At 45.4% G+C, this 1,274-nt stretch overlaps 1 protein-coding gene across 1 annotated transcript in view; it reads right to left on the bottom strand.

Annotated features, from left to right (window-relative positions):
- Positions 1–1,047: 1,047 nt before the first annotated feature.
- The window catches only part of Pmar_PMAR000661 (arginyl-tRNA synthetase, putative), a gene marked incomplete at both ends in the record, with an annotated part of 2,282 nt that continues 2,055 nt past the window's right edge, over positions 1,048–1,274 (bottom strand). The window contains one exon of the mRNA XM_002781085.1: positions 1,048–1,227. Coding sequence (XP_002781131.1) covers positions 1,048–1,227 — 180 coding nt within the window. The remainder of the gene's footprint in view (positions 1,228–1,274) is intronic.

Genomic DNA, 1,274 nt, shown 5'->3' with positions numbered 1-1,274 from the left:
AATGGAGGGCTAGTATTCTCAACGGCGAAAATGAGTTGGTCAAAATCCTAAGATGAAATCTCTCCTGAGTGATTCACCCAGTGTAATACATCCTCGCATAGTAGATGGCCCTAATCAGCATTCGGTGAGTATTCACTCGATACCACACCATGAAGACTTCCTATCAACCTGTGGTGGAGGACTCGTATCACCATTAGTATTAATAATACTGTATTACCAGATTGGTAATACAGTATTGTAATGAGGCTCCTCCTGTATTGGTAATACCAATACAACCATGTGCGGGGCTCGCGACACTATTCTACAATGATCACAGATCCACATGGGTGCCGCCGCTCGGGAGACACACACGAGAGATGGCGATATGCCTTACTAGGCGGTCCGACAATAGCTTGATTTCCAAAATAGCAGAAGCCGCGAGCATTCCGATTCGGAGATGCATACATAAGGCACGGCAGATGAGAACTAAGATCACTTCAGGCCACTCTGTATAGATTCATGAATGGTATAGTTCATAACGGTGGTCCTACTAGTCAAATGGATTACATCAGTCCTTTATTGATAGACTGATTGTCTTGTACAAAGCATCGGGCATGGTTTCAAACAGTGATGTAATATATGCTCGCTTTTTTAATATTATCACCAACACATGTGGTCGCCCATGTGCACATTTTCCAAAACTAGTTTCAAGGCTCCACTCAGCACAGTCTCGTAGTGAATCGCGGGTTAACTTTCAATGTCGTAACACGCTATTATGGGTCTCTCGTTGACATGTATTAGATCTCCCAAGGTCATGACGGAGCACAGAAACTTCTCGTGTGAATCAGCTTAGTGTGACATCACCCCACTAGGTCTTGGCGGTTGAAACTTCCCTCCATAACGAGTAATACATGTTCTACTGCCACGTCCATCTACTCACAGTGGAGCTTGTCGTAACGACCCGAACTGATAGTTTTTATTCCCCCAATAGATTCACTATCAACTCAAAAGCGGGCAGAAAGAAGTATAACGTCATCACGGCAGTGACTTGAGGGACGATGTGGAAACTTAGATCCTCTCGAGAGGTGTGATATCGAGTATGTCGAAACACTGGGCTAAAACACGTCTGGTGGCCTCACACAGAAGGAGTCGAGAACGCTCCTGATCGGATCCAACAACCTTGCATTCGGTGTAGAAGGCGGTGAACCTGATGATGACGATGTGGCGGAGGTGTGGTATGATGATTACCTGTTAGTGAGATCCCACATGTACTCACAAAGTCGATGGCACTGGAG

Source organism: Perkinsus marinus (genome assembly GCF_000006405.1).
Source record: "Perkinsus marinus ATCC 50983 genomic scaffold scf_1104296943560, whole genome shotgun sequence".
Lineage (NCBI taxonomy): Eukaryota > Perkinsozoa > Perkinsida > Perkinsidae > Perkinsus > Perkinsus marinus.
The sequence above is the reverse complement of the archived record's forward strand: the minus strand, read 5'-3'. Positions and strand labels throughout refer to the sequence as shown.